The sequence below is a fragment of the Dendrobates tinctorius genome, unplaced genomic scaffold (assembly GCF_039654945.1).
Source record: "Dendrobates tinctorius isolate UK_male_01 unplaced genomic scaffold, ASM3965494v1 ptg000120l, whole genome shotgun sequence".
NCBI lineage: Eukaryota > Metazoa > Chordata > Amphibia > Anura > Dendrobatidae > Dendrobates > Dendrobates tinctorius.
Window position 1 is genome coordinate 27,240,598 of NW_027361788.1, and position 19,403 is coordinate 27,260,000.

The 19,403-nt window shown below is 42.8% G+C and overlaps 1 protein-coding gene across 1 annotated transcript in view; it reads left to right on the top strand.

Annotated features, from left to right (window-relative positions):
* The window catches only part of ENG (endoglin), a 63,217-nt gene that overhangs the window by 25,951 nt on the left and 17,863 nt on the right, over positions 1 to 19,403 (top strand). Inside the window, exons 4-11 of the mRNA XM_073540946.1 lie at positions 1,321 to 1,495; positions 3,973 to 4,138; positions 10,222 to 10,348; positions 10,743 to 10,908; positions 16,015 to 16,142; positions 16,980 to 17,120; positions 18,581 to 18,616; positions 18,777 to 18,884. Of these exons, the coding sequence (XP_073397047.1) occupies positions 1,321 to 1,495; positions 3,973 to 4,138; positions 10,222 to 10,348; positions 10,743 to 10,908; positions 16,015 to 16,142; positions 16,980 to 17,120; positions 18,581 to 18,616; positions 18,777 to 18,884 (1,047 nt within the window). The remainder of the gene's footprint in view (positions 1 to 1,320; positions 1,496 to 3,972; positions 4,139 to 10,221; positions 10,349 to 10,742; positions 10,909 to 16,014; positions 16,143 to 16,979; positions 17,121 to 18,580; positions 18,617 to 18,776; positions 18,885 to 19,403) is intronic.

The window sequence follows — 19,403 nt, forward strand, 5'->3', positions numbered from 1 at the left end:
TGATCCAAAACACCGCTCCAAATCTACTCAGGCATTCATGCAGAGGAACAATTACAATGTTCTGGAATGGCCATCCCAGTCCCCAGACCTGAATATCATTGAACATCTGTGGGATGATTTGAAGCGGGCTGTCCATGCTCGGTGACCATCAAACTTAACTGAACTGGAATTGTTTTGTAAACCGGAATGGTCACAAATACCTTCATCCAGGATCCAGGAACTCATTAATAGCTACAGGAAGCGACTAGAGGCTGTTATTTTTGCAAAAGGAGGATCTACAAAATATTAATGTCACTTTTATGTTGAGGTGCCCATACTTTTGCACCGGTCAAATTTTGTTAAAATGCAGATTGCACATTTTCTGTTAGTACAATAAACCTCATTTGAATCCAGAAATATAACTGAGTCCATCAGTTATTAGATATATGAAACTGAAATAGCTGTTGCAAAAACCAAAATTGTTATAAAGAAAAAAGGTTAACATTAATAGGGGTGCCCAAACTTTAACATATGACTGTATCTATCTAACCCATATCTATCTATCTATCTATCTATCTATCTATCTATCTATCTATCTATCAATCTCATATCTATCTATCTCATATCTATCTATCCTTCTATCTATCTATCTATCTATCTATCTATCTATCTATCATATCTATCTATCTATCCCAATTGTCTGTCTGTGAGTTTTCAAAATGTAGGCGAGAATGTTTCCAATCTTATTTCTGTGAATTAATAAAGGTGTTGTATGAAATGAAAAGAAGAGGTTTGCATTTTTCTTTACAAAAACAGTACCATTCTTGTCTATGAGCTAAGATCTTAGCGAGCTGTATATTTCGCCATTCATTACAAATTGTGTTGGTATAAGGGGCCGTTCATACGAGCGTAGAGATCAGACGACTGCGGTCTGATTTCCCATGTTAGTCAATGAGGCAGTGCTGATGGACGATTTTTTTTCACTGACAAATTCTACGAAAAAAAATCGCAGTATACTGTCATTTGACTCTGGAATTGAATGAGGCTCACCCATTCAAATCTATGGGTGCAAGAAAAAAATCTGATGCCACAGTATGGCATCTGATTTTTACGGACACATTGAAATTTTGTAACATAGGAAACTGTGAATGGTTCTGTAAATGATTAATAGGTACGAATGTAAAAAACTGGATTGCACAAGGCTGACAAGTGAGAACAAAATATGCTACATCTGTATCTCATTGTTATTGGTGCATGTTAGGTGATGTATCTCTTTTTCATAAGATATTCTTCATGCTTCATTTATTTTGGCACCAGCACTTAGTTGTGTCTTTATTTCAGCTTTCCTCGTCTGTGAAAACAACAAGTGGGGAAAACCCAAAATGGAGTATTTCTGAAGAAAATCTGCCTATAAATAGTGAGGAGCTTCTGCAGTGGGCAAAGGCAAATTACTCAGAAGTTACGTTCTTTGCTGAACTGCAAAATCCAAAGAGAATTTACCTGGATCTGGCGAGGGGTGAGCAGTGACATTATCCTTCAGTAATATATCCAACAGATTGGATATACACAAGCAGTAAATGATATGTCTGTAATACATACCTAGGTATGCATAGTGTAATATTCTGTTGCAATCAAAACTACTCATCTCCCCCAATTGCAAATTAGGTTTATTATCAAAATGTACAAACTTTCTGCTGTTTGCAATGAACCAATTGTCAAATATGATGCATAGCCAGACACCAGCTTTTGGCAATGTTCCTGAGGAATCTTAGCCCATTGCTCATGGATAAAATGCCTCCAGTTCACTAATATTCTTGGGTTTGCCTGCTGAAACTGCCTTCTTCAAATCCCAGCAAAGATTTTCTATCAAGATAAAGTCCAGTAATTGTGATGGCTATTCAGAATCTTCCAGGACTTCTGAAACCAAGTCTTGGTTGACTGTGAGTTATGCTTGGGATCACTGTCCTGTTGAATGACAGCCAACCTTCAGCTTCCTCACAGAAGGCATGACATTTTCTTCTAGGATTTTCTGATTCGTGACTGAATCCATCTTGCCTGCCACATCCTGCAAGTTCCCAGTGCCTGATGAAGGAAAGTAACCCCAGATAATCACTGAGCAGCCATCATTTTTCTTTGTAGGCATCACCGAATAACTGCCATGCTTTAATGTAGGTAGAGTGCTCTTTACAGAGATATGTTTCATTCTTCCTCCTCCAGACATAACGCTGATCCACAAGTCTGAAAATGTCCAGTTCTGTTTCATTGCTCCACACAACTGTGTGGCTTATTTATATGTTTTTGAGTACATCGAAGTGACTTTTCTTGTGCTTTTGAGTCAGTAGGAGTCTTTAAGTTCGGGAATAGAGACCTTTAGCATTTAGTATGCTCCTTGCTGTGCAAATAGAAACCTAAGTGCCTGCTTCCACCAAATCTTCCTGTTGTCCTTTGCCGGCACTTGAGTACTTTTGACCACCTGTCTCCTCAGGAATCAGGTGGCAGCCGGTGACAGCTTCCTTTTTCTGCCATGTCCAATGTTCTTATACAGTTGGAGGCAGAGATCACAAGTTCAAAGTTATATCTACAAACATTCAACTCCTTTGTATCTTGTGGTTTCCCTTTGTTTGTGCACAGTAATAATCTCAAAAAGTTTTTTCTTGCATTAGCAAAGATTTTTATTATTAAAGTCCATCATAAAATAAATCCACACTTCAGACCACGTAGAAGGCGTTAATTCGCCGAAACGCGTAGTCTGAGAGGCTAACCCCCCCTTCCCCTAATCTATTTATCTACTGTCCAGAAGTGTGGATTTATTTTATGATGGACTTTAATAATAAAAATCTTTGCTAATGCAAGAAAAAACTTTTTAAAATTTTGCATCCTGGATTTTGTCCGCTGGAGTTTAAAGTTACATTTTTTCATTTGAATTTTTCGTGGCTGGCTCCTGCTCTGGTCTCCGTGCAGACTTTCTCCTGGATTGATATGGGATCTCACACACCGGGGTGTACGGGTAAGCTGGCTTTGAAAATCTGGAGTTTTTCAGTAATAATCTCTTCTCCTTTTTGGACCACTCTTTTGACTTTTCCATATTTCTAACAAGAAATCAAACTTTAAAGTCAACAAAATCATGATTATTGTATGTTCAATTCGGAGAAATCCCTTGCTGTATTAGTTGTGTTGATCTATTTAAGTTGTTCTTGTTTCATTGATTTACTGCAAAAAAAAAAACCCAGAAAGTTTGTCATTTGCAATGGGGATGGGGTTGAAAAATGTTGATATGTGATGATTTGGAGACATAGAAAGCTACAGTATTGCTTCAAAGACTTTCAGGGGTGCCATATTATAACTTCACACGATAGCAAGGCCAATTTTTAAAGACAGATTTCTGACGTAATAAAAATGGATGCCAAGCTTCAATCCTCCTGTCAAGGTACTGCAGGAGAACTGAGGTGAGAGGAGAGCGACTAGATATATTTTCTGTCTTTAGAGGGCTCAACACACCTATACATTACAAGAGCCCCTCTTTGATTTCAGTGGGACCTATGTAAGGTTTCAATCCTCCAACGGTGGTGCTGCAGAAGAATTGAAACTTGCCACGTTCGGCTACTTAGATTTAGTTTTATTCTCTTTCTCACACTACCTGGAGAGTTCAGCACATCTGTACAGTAACAATAATAATTAATTTCAACATGAAGTCTACAATGCTTCATTTCTCCTTTGGTGGCGTCGCTGGATAATTGAACACTTGCTTCAGGATTCCCTAGGAACTGATCACAGTGATCAACATATTATTTCTAACAAAACTGGATTTTTTAAAAGAGATAAACCTAATTTAAGAGTCTAAGATCACAAAAGTACTAGTTGCCCTCATGTTTAAGTTGCTTGGGTAAAGTAAAAAAAAATCCCAAACGTATAAAACTTATTGCAGATTACTGCGGCTAAATAGATTAATCCGTTTATTAACTTTCCGTAATGTTATGGTTTATTTCTCTGTAGATAAAACTGGACCAGAGACGTGTGAGCTGCAGGATAACTTCCATGTTACAAATATTCTTCAAGTGGACTATCTTATGACAGACATAGAGACATATGATGTCCAGAGTGCAGAGCCTGTGAAAAATGCTTATATCTTACATGTCACTCATCAACACCCTAATCCAAGGTACGCAGCAATGATTTTGGGGGGGGACAGACAGTTTATTGAATGCCTTTACTTTACAATCCATTCCTAGTGAGCATATCCTGAGCAACTTCCATGTGTACTGTGTGCCAAGCCCTGCACCTATCACTTCTATAAGACTAGGTTTGAATATGGGTACTGATCAGTTGGTATGGCAAGTCTCAGACATTGGGTACAAAAGACAGATACATGTCAGGTACAATAAAGCAATGCAGAACCCTGCCCTCAAAAAGCTGACCACACAGTGTCCTGTTGTTGACTGACAGCGATCAGCTGGATATGGAAAACAAGCAGGAACTTTTGCTGTAACATCAGCACAAGGGCAAAGCATGACGTAGTGCCCTTTAACATCAATTGACACATGGACACATTGGCTCCTCCAGAGTATAAGGCAGTATTTATAGTCAAATGTCCGCTTTGGTAATGGATAAGTCTAAATATGGGTCTGTGGCAGAGGGAGTGAAGTAAAATCTGTCTGGAGAGTCAGTCTACTGACATGACTTGTTTGTAGTCTGTAACTATAGATCTTTCGGAGAAACTGTTTTCCTTCATGGTGAATTCTAGATGGTATAGGAATACTTACTCACCAGAAAATACTCTCTTTGGGGAAAAAAGGTGTTCAAATTAGCTCTCCTCCAGAAGGAAGACTACTATTTTGGAGTCTTTGGTTTCAAGAGCCCCCATGCTCCTCCGATGATGCAGAGGCAAAACTGCCTTTGCTTGAAGCATGGAAGTGCGCACAGTTCAGACCAGTGACTAGTCTGAACTGTCAATTTTCCATCTGTAAGTAGCTACCTTGTACGTCAATTAGAGAGACTTAAATTACAAGTCAATTTTTAGCCAAAATACAGTCTCTTCCTAAAGAATCGTGCACCTGTGGGTAGGTGCTTCAGGTTTTTGCCCCTTCATTAGTACAAAGCTGGGTTAAAGGACAGAGTTATGAAGTAGCTTTCAAATTAGCGCTTCTATAAGTGCTTATTAAAGAAACAGTTCTTCCTTCTGGAGAAGATCTAATTTGCATACAGTTAGGACCATATATATTTGGACAGAGACACCATTTTTCTCATTTTGGTTCTAGACATTACCACAATGAATTTTAAACAAAACAATTCAGATGCAGTTGAAGTTCAGATTTTCAGCTTTCATTTGAGGGTATCCACATTAAAATTGGATGAAGGGTTTAGGAGTTTCAGCTCCTTAACATGTGCCACCCTGCTTTTAAAGGGACCAAAAGTAATTGGACAATTGACTCCAAGGCTATTTCATGGACAGGTGTGGGCAATCCCTTCGTTATGTCATTCTCAATTAAGCAGATAAAAGGCCTGGAGTTGATGTGTGGTGTGGTGCTTGCATTTGGAAGGTTTTGCTGTGAAGGAAACATGCGGTCAAAGGAGCTCTCCATGCAGGTGAAACAAGCCATCCTTAAGCTGCAAAAACAGAAAAAACCCATCCAAGAAATTGCTGCAACATTAGGAGTGGCAAAATGTACAGTTTGGTACATCCTGAGGAAGAAAGAAAGCACTGGTGAACTCATCAATGCAAAAAGACCTGGGCGTCCACGGAAGACAACAGTGGTGGATGATGGCAGAATAGTCTCCATGGTGAAGAGAAAACCCTTCACAACAGCCAACCAAGTGAACAACACTCTCCAGGAGGTAGGCGTATCAATATCCAAATCTACCATAAAGAGAAGACTGCATGAAAGTAAATACAGAAGGTTCACTGCACAGTGCAAGCCACTCATAAGCATCAAGAATCAAAAGGCTAGACTGGACTTTGCTAAAAAAAACATCTAAAAAAGCCAGCACAGTTCTGGAAGAACATTCTTTGGACAGATGAAACCAAGATCAACCTCTACCAGAATGATGGAAAGAGAAAAGTATGGTGAAGACGTGGTACAGCTCATGATCCAAAGCATATCACATCATCTGTAAAACACGGAGGAGGCAGTGTGATGGCTTGGGCATGCATGGCTGCCAGTGGCACTGGGTCACTAGTGTTTATTGATGATGTGACACAGGACAGACGCAGCCGAATGAATTCTGAGGTATTCAGAGCCATACTGTGTGCTCAGATCCAGCCAAATGCAGCCAAACTGATTGGTCGTCGTTTCATACTACAGATGGACAATGACCCAAAACATAAAGCCAAAGCAACCCAGGAGTTTATTAAAGCAAAGAAGTGGAATATTCTTGAATGGCCAAGTCAGTCACCTGATCTCAACCCAATTGAGCATGCATTTCACTTGTTAAAGACTAAACTTCAGACAGAAAGGCCCACAAACAAACAGCAACTGAAAACCACCGCAGTGAAGGCCTGGCAGAGCATCAAAAAGGAGGAAACACAGCGTCTGGTGATGTCCATGAGTTCAAGACTTCAGGCAGTCATTGCCAACAAAGGGTTTTCAACCAAGTACTAGAAATGAACATTTTATTTACAATGATTTTGTCACGGTCACGTGAGTCTGGACGCAGCGAGTACCGCAAGGCGAACCCATGACACGCGTGACCCTGGATACACCGCCTCCAGTTGGGCAAATTTAAATAAGACGTGCAGCTGGATACACCGCCTCCAACTGGCGAATTTAGGTATTACACGTATATATAAAGTAGTCTGGAAACCCCGCCTCCAGTAAGGCAAATTTAAATAATAAAGGGGAACCTGGGTAACAGGTGGGCCCTGCAATAGGGAATAGGGAAGTGGAGACCTCCTGAACTCCCCTGAGCCAGTGTCCCTGCACTCCTAACGTTCCCTATGCCGGTTCCGCACCGGGCGACGCACAGCAACCTAAAAACCCTAGCTCGCCCTGAACCTAAACCCTCACTAGGGAATTGGTCGGTGCGGAAACTAATCCCACCACTGCACTAAACACACATGAGGGAAAATGACAATACAGGGGAAACACCACTTAGCTTTGCTCTGTTGCGTACGCTCCTAGCAACAGAGCCCAACACCTGTGTGCATCTTCACCTCCACCCGGATCCATCACCATAACTGGATCCTTCACCATAGTGCAGCCTTGGAGCAGAGTCCACCATCAATTGCAGAAGTCCAGTAACAGAGTCCCAAAGATGAGTTCAGCTCCTGCCCAAAAAGTCAAGCATGCTTGAGTCCAGCTCTCAGCAACCATGTCCCGCATGCTGAGTGCAACTATCTCCATAGTCGTCACTTCACCATGCCATGTAAACACTTCCTGCCGACACCATAAACTGTGACTCCACCACACCATGCCAGCCCTTCTTGCAGACCACATAGCTGCCACTCGTCCCCTCTGGCTGGGCTGCGCAGGACTCATGTTCAGCTCCTTCCTCACCCAGGCTTGCTTCCCAAATGACGAACACAATATCACCAACAGAGATTGAACCCACCTGGCTCCCTTTTATAGAGCCTAACACCTGATTTGTAATTAAGTGCACATTAAACCAAAGAAACTAAAGTGCACTACCGCTCACCACCACCGGGGCAACTTAGAATGAACGACACCTCGTGTAATAATTCTAATGGCCACCGGGGGCAATCAACCCACTTTGGCACCAAGCCAAAGGAAAAAAAGTTCACTTTGTGCATTTAAACTGTCAGATCCACCTTGGATCATGACAGTACCCCCTCCTTAATGAGGGGCCTCTGGACCCTCAAGACCACTCCTCATAAGGGAAACACCTACAGCAGGGAATGCCCAGATCCTGAGTTCACCCCACCACTACCTGCACTTCAGGTTAATGACAAATGCACCGCTGGTATTGGCAATACATGTTCTGGAGGCACCACTCATCTCCACAGCGCTGACCTGGGGAACGAGTTATGTATGTGTATGTTTGCTATGAGCTGATCAGACTCCACAACACACTTCCACAAGATGTTTTTTGGTGGCCACCCATACATGCTCATTCACACACAGGTCCGGACCTGAATGTTTATTGCCACACATTCGTTTGTCATATTTTGGTGAACTCATTCTGGACTCGATGACAGAGGCGTCCCCCTGTGTCACCACACTCAAACCCCGGCTATTCACCAAGGGACACCACCCTCCAACCCTTTCAACATGAGGTCTGCGCCTCCCAGGGTTGGTTAATGGCGAGGGGTGAGATCTGTCCCTACTCCCCCGCAGCACACCTGCCGCTCACACCTGGAGGAGAAGGGGACAGGAATATGAAGGAAATATACACTCGCTGGTTGCCTACCTCCAAATGACCAGGAGGGGGCGGCTTCTTCGGTGGTATTGAAGATTTGGCATGAGCCCCGCGGACTATCACCAGTCTGCTCACTACAGGGACGTACCCCTTCATCTCGGGGAACCCCAGACAGCACCATGGGGATCACCAACTCCACCCACCTGTCTGGGTACGTCCGCCTGTATGAACCAGTCCCGCTCCCCAGCAGTGACTCTAGGGGGCACTTTGCCAGACCCGCAATTTGCCAAAACCGCCATTTTGATTTCCTGGTTGCCTGAGCAGAAGCCCCAGACCCTGATAACTGCTGCTGCAGCGGCTCTAACACACCTTGCCGCTCCCCACTCACCTCAGTGAGGCCCGGCAGCAATTACTCACAGGTCTCCACATGGCCAAAGCTCACCAGAAAAAAAAATGTAAGGTTGGTGATAATGTCACGGTCACGTGTGTCTGGAGGCAGCGAGTACCGCAAGGCGAACCCATGACACGCGTGACCCTGGATACACCGCCTCCAGTTGGGTGAATTTAAATAATAAGACGTGCAGCTGGATAGACCACCTCCAACTGGCGAATTTAGGTATTACACGTATATATAAAGTAGCCTGGAAACCCCGCCTCCAGTAAGGCGAATTTAAATAATAAAGGGGAACCTGGGTAACATTAACAATGGTGGGCCCTGCAATAGGGAATCGGGAAGTGGAGACCTCCTGAACTCCCCTGAGCCAGTGTCCCTGCACTCCTAACGTTCCCTATGCCGGTTCCGCACCGGGCGACGCACAGGAACCTAAAAACCCTAGCTCGCCCTGAACCTAAACCATCACTAGGGAATTGGTCGGTGCGGAAACTAATCCCACCACTGCACTAAACACACATGAGGGAAAATGACAATACAGGGGAAACACCACTTAGCTTTGCTCTGTTGCGTACGCTCCTAGCAACAGAGCCCAACACCTGTGTGCATCTTCACCTCCACCCGGATCCATCACCATAACTGGATCCTTCACCATAGTGCAGCCTTGGAGCAGAGTCCACCACCAATTGCAGAAGTCCAGTAACAGAGTCCCAAAGATGAGTTCAGCTCCTGCCCAAAAAGTCAAGCATGCTTGAGTCCAGCTCTCAGCAACCAAGTCCCGCATGCTGAGTGCAATTCTCTCCATAGTCGTCACTCCACCACGCCATGCAAACACTTCCTGCCGACACCATAAACTGTGACTCCACCACGCCATGCCAGCCCTTCTTGCAGACCACATAGCTGCCACTCGTCCCCTCTGGCTGGGCTGCGCAGGACTCATGTTCAGCTCCTTCCTCACCCAGGCTTGCTTCCCAAATGACGAACACAATATCACCAACAGTGATTGAACCCACCTGGCTCCCTTTTATAGAGCCTAACACCTGATTTGTAATTAAATGCACATTAAACCAAAGAAACTAAAGTGCACTACCGCTCACCACCACCGGAGCAGCTTAGAATGAACGACACCTCGTGTAATAATTCTAATGGCCACCGGGGGCAATCAACCCACTTTGGCACCAAGCCAAAGGAAAAAAAGTTCACTTTGTGCATTTAAACTGTAAGATCCACCTTGGATCATGACAGATTAGATCTGTCCAATTACTATTGGTCCCTTTAAAAACAGGGTGGCACATGTTAAGGAGCTGAAACTCCTAAACCCTTCATCCAATTTTAATGTGGATACCCTCAAATGAAAGCTGAAAGTCTGAACTTCAACTGCATCTGAATTGTTTTGTTTAAAATTCATTGTGGTAATGTCTAGAACCAAAATTAGAAAAATGTTGTCTCTGTCCAAATATATATGGACCTAACTGTATGTGTAGCTTTGGCGACTTTTTTGCAAAGTGTGTAATGAATATTTCTTTCTTGTCCATGTGCAGTCACAAGGTAATAGATATTAATCTGTCAGTCATCAATGGTCCATGTGACAAACCACCAATGGTGTATCTGAAGAGTGAGGACGGCTACAGTTGGAACATTCATAACACAGAGGACATTTCAATATTGGTACGTTGTGAAGTTGACATCTGTAAGGGAGACACCGTATCAGTCTCTGCAGAAATTCTCAAATTTACAGATGGTTCCCTTCAGCTCCCACTTGCCACACACATCAATACGGTTCCACTTGACACCCTAAGATTTACCACTAAAAAGGCCATTTGAACAATTGCATATTTGGCCACCTGTATGGCTGCAAAAGTGTGTAAAGAAAGGTGTGGGTCCTGGTTGTGGAAATCATCACCCCCCAGTGACCTCACCAACATTAATCCTAGCCTGTCCTACTATCTTGACCATTAGATAGACGGCTTTGCACTGCTTAGACTATGCTATTCACTACCTAAGAAAACTCGAAAAATTAGAATATCAATTTTAAACTGAAATTTTTCCTTTTTTTTTTTAGGTCTCTGGCAATTATACACTGAATTATTTTAACATGCCTGGCCAGAATCTGCCAGAAACTAAAGATGAGCTGCTTGCCATGGCTAGATCTTCTGCCACATATCTGAAAAGCATATCATATGCACATGTCTCTGAAGCCATGTCAGTGACTCTACCCGTCTCCTGTGGTAAGGGTATATTTTATTTGATAAGTTTTACTCTTTAAGGATTGTACCATGTATGATAAAGGGGTTGAAGAACTCTAGAGAGGGGCAAAATTGCACACAATAGGGCAGTACTGTTTCACCTGGTGGTGTGTGTGAAGGCACAACACCTGCTTATGCGGAATATCCGATGCTGCTGCCTCGTGGCTGGAGGAGATATCTTCCAGATGTGCATTTACCAGAATGGAGAGATTCACGTTAGGCCGACATTTGTTTTTTTGTCCTTGAGAAAGGCAGTGGTTTGATGTCAAAAAGCATTGGTACTACAAAAATCCTTATCTGAAACTTCAAGGCTCCTCATTTTCTGCAACGTAGCTCGGCTAATATGATTCTCTCCATTCTGACATACTTCCCATCTTTTTAAGAACAAATTATGTGGCAAGCGTAGCGGCAAATATTGGCCATGCCCTTGGCCACACCCCCATTCCACACCCATTTACCATTTCTTTCTACCTTGTCAGGAAGAGATGTCAGAGGCAGAGGGGCACTTGCAATGAGGGACATTCAGCAGACGTCTGATTTTGTAGGGCATAGACCCAAATCCTGGACAGTCAGGACTGAGATGAGAGGATCGATTCACTGGACTCCAGTCCAGTGTCCAAGTCAGTGCTACCTGGCTGGAGTGAGGCCCACAAATCCCTTACCTTCTGGCATCCCTGGCACAGCTTTTGATTAGTCAGGGCCGTTGCGAGATTATCTAGGGGTCTTTCTCATCTCTAGTTGGGACCTGTGGATTTATTTTTTGTTCATTCATTCACAGCTGGAGCTGCCAGAATGTCTTCATCTTTATGTAACTTCACTATATGACGACTGGATTTTTGGTGTCTGTAAGGCTAGTTTCACATTTGCGTACCCTGGAGCTGCGGAGGGATGCAGATGTCCTCCGTGAAGCTCCGCCCACGGCCGCACCTCCTCCGGTCAGTTCCTCCTCCATCGGCATGCGGCCTGCGTATTCTATCTTTAGCATTGGGTACGCAAGCCGTGCCGCTGTATGCGGATTTCACCGCATGCATCGTTTTGACGGTGCAGCGACCGCACCAAAATGCAACACATTGCGTTGGCGCAGGTCGCCGCACCGTCAAGACGACGCATTTGGCAGCATCCGCATACAGCGGCACGGCCTGCGTACCCAATGCTAAAGATAGAGTACGCAGGCCGCATGCCGATGGAGGAGGAGCTGACCGGAGGAGGTGTGGCCGTGGGCGGAGCTTCACGGAGGACGTCCGCATCCCTCCGCAGCTCCAGGGTACGCAAATGTGAAACTAGCCTAAGCCGTGTTCACACATTGCGTAAATACTGTGTTTTTTGTTCTCTGCAGATGTCCACACCAAACGACGCAATCACAGTCTTCTCTGGTTATTGCATTTTTGCTGCATTTTTTATGCATTTCCCCCTTTTTTTCAGGTTTTTTTTTTTTTTTGCAGATGTGAAGCTGTGTTTTTAGTGTGCTTTTCTTAGGCTATGTGCACATTTCCGGAATTCCCGCAGGAATTTCCGTGGGAATTCCATGCTGCGGGAAATACACGAGAAATCGGCATTTTTAATTTCCGCGTATTTCCCGCGAAAAAATAGCGTTTTGCAAGCGTAATTAGCTTGCAGAATACTAGCGTTTTCCAAGCGATCTGTAGCATCGCTTGGAAAACTGATTTACAGGTTGGTCACACTTGTCAAACATAGTGTTTGACAAGTGTGACAAACTTTTTACTATTGAGGCTGCCTATGCAGCATCAGTAGTAAAAAGATATAATGTTAAAATAATTAAAAAAATAAAAAATTGTGATCTTCTCACCCTCCGACGTCCCACGCAGAGTCCCCAGGCCTCAGCGATGCTCCCAGCCAGTCCCATTCCCAGCGATGCCTTGCGACAATGACCTTTAAAGATGTAGCGGTCTCAAGGTCATTGTCGCAAGGCATCGCTGGGAACGGGACTTGCCGGGAGCATCACTAAGGCCTGGGGACGCTGTGTGGGACACCGGAGAGTGAGTATATCACAATTTTTTATTTTAATTCTTTATTTTACACAGGGATATGGTACCCAGAGCCTGGAGGAGAATCTCCTCTCCTCCAGACTGTGGGTACCATCCGCACATTTTCCGCTTACTTTGCACATGGTGGGCATAGCCACATGTGGAAAGTAAGCGGAGCAACGCATTCCTGTGGGCGGAATCCCCGCGATTCCACAAAAAGAATGAGCATGCTGCGTATTTTTCGCGATGCGATTCCGCCGTGGAAAAATCCGCAGCATTAGCACAGCATTGCGGAATCCCATAGGATTGCACCGGATGCTTTTTTTTGCGTGTTAAAAAGCGCCTCGAAAACACCAAAAAAAGTACGTGTGCACACAGCCTTATAGTTTAGAAAAGCTTGTGATTCTGCACTTAAATGTATCTGCAGTTTGTTGCATGTGCTTTTTTAAGCTCCACGTAAGAGTGCCTTTATACACACAGGGGGCACAGTTTTCAAGCAATCACATCCACTTTGCTTGTACAGTTCAACACATCAGAATTTCTATGCAAAAAATGCAGCAGAAAATACACAGCATTTACGCTAAATAAGAACATGGTCTAAATGTCCAAGCAAACTGGATGTGATTTTATGAAATCTCCTACCTTTGGTGCATCTAAAGACGCTGCTGTGCAATTTTAGTGCTTAGTGTTTTTTCCTCTGTAGGCTTCTATGTGAAGCCAGAAAAAACGCACATATAAAAAAAACATCTATTGCATTTTTATGCACAGAATCAAAGCTTTTCTGTACTACTAAAAAAAATTTAAATCACAAATTCACATCTGCACCAAAAATGCATTAAATCTGGGGCAACACGCATAACAGAAAAGTAGCAAACACACAATAATCAAAGAAGATTGTTATTGCATTGTGTGGTGCTGACACCTGCAGAAAATAAAAGAAAAGTACAAAAAATGTAGCATTTACGCTATGTGTGAACACAGTCTCAGAGTTACATTTTTATTACATTTTTATGGGTTTAAAGGGAACATTTCAGCAGGGTTGTGCTGAGTAACCTACAGACAGTGTCACGTTGGCGCCATTATACTGACTGAAAAAAAAAATACTTTTTTGTAATTGATTTTCATTATTTTGAAGTAGTATTATAGGGACAAAAATGACTTTTTCTTCACCTGTAGAATACAAACACATAGAAATGCACTGCTATATACAATGTATCTCTATGTACATGTATAATTTGCTTCTGGTTCACTAACTGCAATACAGATCAAGATTACCAAATCCTCCTATTTACACCATTGTGGGCTGTGGCTCATCGCTACAGCTGCTACCTGCAAACATGAGATTGTCTGTTTGAGTTTCGAGGAGAGCACATCACAAGAAAAGAAGGGAATAGTTTAATTTAATTTTGGCACATAGCATAGAGATGCGGCCCAGCCCCCAGAGGAGGAGGAAGCTGAGACAAAGCCTTGACGTGCTGGGATGGCCGGACTGAGCCCTCAAATTGGGACAGTCCCACTGAATCCTGGACAGGTGGGAGCTATGATAATATTATTAAAGGGGTTGACTCACCATTTTTTAAATGAAGCAGTTATGGTGATCCACTTCCTTTATTATTGGCGGGGAAGTCAACTGTGGCCAGGCATTTCCACAGCATGTAGCAATACATGGCTGATGATCTAATGTGTAGGCTAGCTGGATCCGCGAAGCAAGTCTACATTGAGGTTTACAGTAGATGTTGGTCCCGAGCAGCTCCAGCTCTTAGGTTAACACTCATTTTTTTTAATAGATGCCATTTAAAGGGTGTAAAACAAAATACATAAGAGAGACAGAAGATTCAGCACTGCTCCTTAACCCCAAAGAAGTTTCATGACTGCTATTCAAGTCGAAAATCACACACCTGGACCGACCACCAAAATACCGTCAGAACGGGTGCTCAATCTAGAAAAGCAAACGTAATCTGATTTTGCACAAAAGAGAAAAAAAAAGTGATGGCACTCACTGTTCTGTCGTGAAAATTCTTTATTAATTAAAAGGCATTGGCACAGGAGGAACGTACAGAGAGTGGACAACGGCTATTTCACGCACTTGCACTTCAACGGGACCCATTGAAGCGCAAGTGCATGAAACGGCCGTTGTCCACTCTTTGCACGTTCCTCCCGTGCCAATGCCTTTTAATTAATAAAGAATTTTCACGACAGAACGGTGAGTGCCATCACTTTTTTTTCTCTTTTGTACATAATCATTTAAAAGGCGTACTCATGTTCAATGCACTTCTCCTCTGACTCCCTGCTTCCAGCCTGTCGGGGAGGAATGGTGCATTCTTGAATATTGAGAGTTTGACCCAGTGGAATGGTTGTCTCACTGGTCTGAACTGTGCGCTCTTCCATGCTTCAAGCAGAGGCAGTTTTGCCGCTAAAGTCTGAGAGGAGCGCTGGGGCTCAGAAGCTGTCAGGATCCAGCTATCTGGACAGCTTCAGTGCAGCATTTGCAAACTTTAAATCAAGGAGTCTGCAAACGTGCGCTCCTTGCCTAGGAATCCGGCCACCCCTATTAGACTGTTGAGTTGGCTTGTAACCTAGACAACGAGCCTTAAACTATAGAATTAAAATATCTTCCATTCTAGAGACAAATTGCAAAGTTTCTTGTTTTTACAAACATTTTGCAATTTTACCCATGTGACAACATGAGACACTTACCCTTCAGTGGACACAAAGAGCTACCATGGCAACCAAATGCTTTAACCTTAATAAATTAATGTTAGAGCAGTCATAACACTGCAGTCCATCTATCATAAGCATGAATAGTGTTATTTAAAGGGTAACAGGTTTCCAGAGACCCCACAATCCCATATGTGGGGGATATAAGGCCACAATGAACACTATATGGTTATTTAGTTGTGCTAACATCGTCGGCTTTAGCTGACCGAATATATGGGGCTTTGGTGTAGGGGATTTTGTGGGAAGAAAAAAGTGAAGGGTGTGTTTTTCTTAATGAAGCAATATATTTTGATGTATTAAGTATACACACTGCACTGGTCATGCATGTTCATTTACTTGTCATTTAACAAAATGGATCTTGCATTTTCTTTTCCTGGTGCCATAGTTAAAGCGGACATACAATTAGCAACTGAGCAACCAAAAGACCAATGCACAGAAATGTTAGAGTCTACCATGCACTACATGTGCAATGATGAACAGCTAATCATTTCAGTGAGCAAGGAGATCATGAAGGTATTTCATTGTAAAATAATTTAAAGGCTATGTACACCTACACACAGATTATTATTATTATTTATTTCCTTCCTAAATGCAAAGTTAAGCGACGTTTAAATAGTCTTCATTAAATATTTTCTGCCATGTTGCTGCAGCACAGCGTCTATATGTCTTTTATCTAGCTGATAATCTATCAGTTATGGTGACCCTGATGTTTTCTGCTTTCCTCACTTTTCTGTGTTGGACCTCATTCACACATCAGTGATTTTTCTTGTGTGCAAAAAACGGTCCGAGTTTCATCAAGGTTTTTGATTCGACTTTCATCAGATGTTGATCAATTGTCAGGTTTTACTTTCAAGAGTTTTTATTGTGAGAAAAAAAAAGGATGGAGGCTTCTTATTCTTCTCCTATCAAACAGTCCTTGAAAAACAGACAGTGGAGTGCTGTCCAGACACAAAGATTTGCATTGTTGAGATTGGTCCGTGACTTGGATCTAGATCGGACATGTCTCCGATTTTGTGCAGACTACTCACAAGGACATGTGAACAGCCCCATAGACAATAATAGGGATACGTTCTATCCCTGAAAACCTGACATATGAATGAGCCCTTAAGCTAAGTACATGTAAATGTATAAAAAAATTGTCCGATTTTCATCCAGAAAAAATGGACAATTTTTATTTTTATACATCAGGAGTAAATAAAATTAAGTAAATTCAGACCAAATTATTTTTCAGTTGTCGGAAAATCCCTTTAGTTACAGCTGTTGCAATGACAGACATAATCGTTAGCATTGAATATTATTTCATCATCATCATTGTAGTAAATTATTTTTTTTCATTTTTCAATATTGTAGGTCTGTAATCTGCAAAGTGTTGAAGATATAACTTTTCAAGAGTCTCAATGCTCAGCTAAAATTCTAGAAAACTATATTGTGTTGGCAACATCAAAGACAGAGTGTCAGACTGCCGTGTCTGGGAATGATATCATCAACAGTGTGAGTGATCTATGAAATTAAAACTACTACTATAGACTTGTGTACCTTTCTGAGACCACAGCGCCTTCTGCAATGCCAAACACAGAGACCGCGATAAAATGCCAATCACAGGGCAACAACTAAAGACCCCGTTACACACAGCGAGATCGCTAGCGATATCGCTAAAGTGTCACCGATTTTGTGACGCAGCAGCGATATTGCTAGCGATATCGCTGTGTGTGATACTTACCTCCGACCGGCTTCCCCCGCTGGTTATCGCTGATCGCGCGAGAACATCCTGGACTGTTTCTCGTCAGCCACTTCCTGCTGGGCGCGTCTGACAGGTAAGTAATGACCACCAACCGCTGCTATGTCGCTGGGGAGATCTGCCTGTTTGGCAGCTCACTAGGGACTATTAAGCGATGCACCAGCGATCCTGACCGGTTCGTAGCGTGGTTGGAATCGCTGGTGCATCGCTAAATGTTACGGTACCCTAAGAACCACCACTGATAGCAACACTGCAGAAGAAATGCTAGCACAGGCTTCCAGTATCCATTGTTTCAGATGCTGTACATGTCGTATCTTCACAGCATAGACAACTGCCTTCAGATGACCCCAAAGATAAAAGTCTAAGGGGATCACATCGGGAGACCTTGGTGGCCATTCAACTGGCCCACAACGACCAATCCACTTTCCAGGAAACTGTTCATGTAGCAATGCTTGGACCTGACACCCATAATTGATGGTATGGGGTGGTATATGGGGTACAAAGATAGTGGGGTCATTCTTCATCAATGGAAACCTCAATGCCACTGGATATCTGAAATTGCTACATGATGATGTGTTGCCCTCTTTATGCACTGAGGATGGCACGTTCTCTGCATTTTTCTAGCAAGATGGTGTACCACCACATTATGGGTGTCAGATCCGAGCATTCCTACAAGGAATCTGACCACCTTAGACTAGCATTTCTTCTGCGGTGTTGCTATCAGTGTGTCAAGAGTGGGAGAAGAGGGTTGCATTGACAATCCAACACAATGGGCAGCACTTTGAATACATTTTATAAGTGGTAATAAACTTGTAAATAGCTTATGAAAGAATAAATTTATGTTAAAACCAAGCACACCATTGTTTTTCTTGTGAAATTCTCAATAAGTTTGATGTGTCACATGATGCTTTTCCCATTGTTAAAAATAAAGTTGAACCCAAAATGGCCAACTTCAAAATGGCCACCATGGTCACCACCCATCTAGAAAAGTTTTTCCCCTCCCATATACTAATGTGCCACAAACAGGAAGTTGATATCACCAACCATTCCCATTTTATTTAGGTGTATCCATATAAATGGCCCACCCTGTACTATGGGGGACTTAAATATTCCTATGAAAGGCAGAAAAAAAGAAAGACCATTTTGTACTTATGTCCTTGCAATTTGATAAGCACCTTCTTTATGTTTTTTTGCATCTTTTTTCTTTCTCTAGTTACAAGTAAAAAGAAACGGCAGCATTTTTTTCGAAGTAAGTAAGATTATATATTATTGTGTTACAATATTGTTTTGTATGATACATGTGCTGCTTGAGTTTGGTGGCATTGTTCTTCTTGCTAGTTTGTATATAGAACAGATGATTAAGTTTTAACTGACTCTCAAAAAATCTTACTGTATGTATTTTTTCTTAGCAAATAGTTTTCTGCAACATTCCCAAGATCAAAGTAGAAGTATTTCAAAGCCCTGACTTTATCCAGCCTACCAACATATTCGATGCTGACCAGACCACCTATGTGCGGGTAGGTTCTTTTGGCTTGGTAATCTAATAAGACGTTAATATGACTTCAAAGCCAATCATGGGCACAGTGATAATGCACACACATATTAGCAGGGATGTGGCACTTGGGGCTGTGGACAAAGCAATCACAACCATGCCCAGGTGCCTGAGAATGCCTAAAAGTCATACTTGCCAACCTTTTCAAATGAAAAGGCCAACACCCATTCCAAGCCCCATTCCTCAATTTCCCATCCCCTGAATGTGTCATTGGATGCCTAGTGACACTATCTACAGAAAAAGGAAAACTTCAGGGAGAGCTGTATTCCAAGTTTTACTGAGCCCAGTTACAGAGCCCAGGAGAATTGCCAACTCTAATGGGTGCCCAAGAGGTCTCCTTTATTTCCGTCTGCCTCTTGGATATTCAAGAAAAGTTGCAGTATTATAAATGACATGGTAGGTGGCGGCCATCACATTGGGTTCAGGAGCTTCAAGCTGCACCACTGAATGTAAGCTGAGTATATGCTCTGAGAATAACAGAAGC